The sequence below is a fragment of the Austrofundulus limnaeus genome, unplaced genomic scaffold (genome assembly GCF_001266775.1).
Source record: "Austrofundulus limnaeus strain Quisiro unplaced genomic scaffold, Austrofundulus_limnaeus-1.0 Scaffold543, whole genome shotgun sequence".
NCBI classification, from domain to species: Eukaryota; Metazoa; Chordata; class Actinopteri; order Cyprinodontiformes; family Rivulidae; genus Austrofundulus; species Austrofundulus limnaeus.
Window position 1 is genome coordinate 338356 of NW_013952945.1, and position 2390 is coordinate 340745.

The window sequence follows — 2390 nt, forward strand, 5'->3', positions numbered from 1 at the left end:
CACACACACACACACACACACACACACACACACACACACACACACACACACAATATTTTTTCCCTAAAATCTAAATTTACAAATTCACATTTCCAGTTTTCCTTCCTCCGTTCCTAGCCATGATGTTTCTTCCTCACTGGCAGAGAAGAGGAGGTGTGTGAGGTGGTGACTGTGTTACAGGCGCCATCTAGTGGTAAACATTGTCATTACAACAAAGTTATTGAGACACTTTTATACATTTTTGTATTTTTACAAATTAATCTAAAACACTCAATGCATCTGTTTGCCCTCTCAGCAAATGGCCACTGGTTGTACAGTGAATCACAAGGTCACATGACCAGTGCACACTCTAGTTGTCTTATATAACTTTATGTCTTTAGCTCATCGGTCCTGTTGAAAAACTCTGTGGTTTCACAGACCAAGCTACCAAKCTATCAACAGGTTAGATATTTGATCACAACTTTTCCACAAAATCCCATTTATTATTTAAATTCTGCAGGAGGGTTGGTCCAAGATGTTTCTTGAACCCTTGAAAAGACTACAGTGAATTATTATTTCTTCATTTGTCTTGTGGGTTTAGTTGAAACAGTCAGACATCAGGAAGTAGCTCTAATTTCACATTATTTCATATCATCCTTTGGTTTAACAGTTATTGTAAATATTCAGTAGTAACAGACTCCTGTTATACTTTAATAAAAATAACTCAAACAGTTTCATAGATTCTCTGAAAAGACATTATCCTGCACTGCTTCTTCTATCCCACTTTAACATTTCTCTATTTAAACATGAGTTTTGTTGGAGCTCTTGGTTTAAATGATCATGTTATGCTGCTTCTTCTCACTCTGAAGGAGAATTAGTAAGAAAATATCAGAKTTAAACTGACCAGCTTGAATTTTCAGGAATGTTACCTTACCCAAACCTAGAGACATCAGAGGAAGTGGTGTACCACATCTGTATGGGTCATAAGAACACAAACCCTGATGGCTGCAGGTCAGAAATGTAAGTACAACCCACAGGTGAGCAGCTAACCCTCTGAATGTCTGTTAGGTCATAAAACATCCTGAGACAAGACCTCCACTGGAGGATTCTTAGGATTTTGTCACAAAGATTTTAGCTTTGTGAAATAAATCAAGTTATAGAATGAAGGTAGGCACTACATAGACATGGTGCTCACCTACTACCACATTAAATTTAGTTTGGCTCAGTGGCCATATTGAAACAAACACATTATAATTCTCTGCAGAAAATGTGTTTATCAGTGTTGGTGTTAAATCTGCTGAATCACAGTTTGATTATCACCACAGCTCATGTTCTCTGGTTTTAAAGTGATCTGAAATAAGAACCTCTGAGTGACCATGAAGTGTAAATCCCACAGGCTTCACATCATGAGAGACTGCTGGCAGGAACCTTACACCTTGAGGCCAACGTTCACCAACATAGTCAGCATGCTGGAGAACATCCTGGAGAACGATGCAGTAAGTTCCATCATGACCTTTGATTCTTTACAGCTGATACCACTGAACCCTAAACCTACGTGACCTCCAGACTGATGACCTCCAGACTGATGACCTCCAGTCTGATGACCTCCAGACTGATGACCACCAGACTGATGATCTCCAGACTGATGACCTCCAGACTGATGATCTCCAGACTGATGACCTCCAGACTGATGACCTCTAGGCTGATGACCTCCAGACTGATGATCTCCAGACTGATGACCTCCAGACTGATGACCTCCAGACTGATGACCTCCTGACTGATGACCTCCAGACTGATGACCTCCAGACTGATGACCTCCTGACTGATGATCTCCAGACTGATGACCTCCTGACTGATGATCTCCAGACTGATGATCTCCAGAATGATGACCTCCTTACTGATCATCTCCAGACTGATGACCTCCAGACTGATGACCTCCAGACTGATGACCTCCAGACTGATGACCTCCAGAAATCATTTTACTTCTCTTAATTAATTGATCCAGATTAAGAAACTAAAATGTTGTCAGTTTGGATAGAAGGAATGTTAAGAATCTGGTTGAATTAAATGTTAGTAATTTCATTACTATCTTAAAATTAGTTACTTTATTTTACAGCAGATCAGAAGAGATATCACAACACATCCAGCTAAAGCTTAGTTTATACTTCAATACAACGTTGGTATTTGTGTCATTTCAGGTGTCTTTTTCCTGACTGAGTATAAACAGGCTGAAGACATAGTGGGCCATAAATAAATCAGAATTCTTCCCACAGCTCATAGATAACTATAAATAACAATAATAATGGCTGGATATGTTACCTCCGCCAAAGGCGAGGTAATGTTTTCTGTCTGTCTGTCTGTCTGTCTGTCTGTTTTTCAGAACCTAGCTAGCTGATACATTTAATCTCAGC

At 39.7% G+C, this 2390-nt stretch overlaps 1 protein-coding gene across 1 annotated transcript in view; it reads left to right on the top strand.

The window, feature by feature from the left end:
• Nucleotides 1–2390, top strand: part of si:ch211-167j9.5 (tyrosine kinase receptor Cad96Ca) — a 20587-nt gene that overhangs the window by 14927 nt on the left and 3270 nt on the right. Inside the window, exons 9-10 of the mRNA XM_014026326.1 lie at nt 900–999; nt 1376–1475. Coding sequence (XP_013881780.1) covers nt 900–999; nt 1376–1475 — 200 coding nt within the window. The remainder of the gene's footprint in view (nt 1–899; nt 1000–1375; nt 1476–2390) is intronic.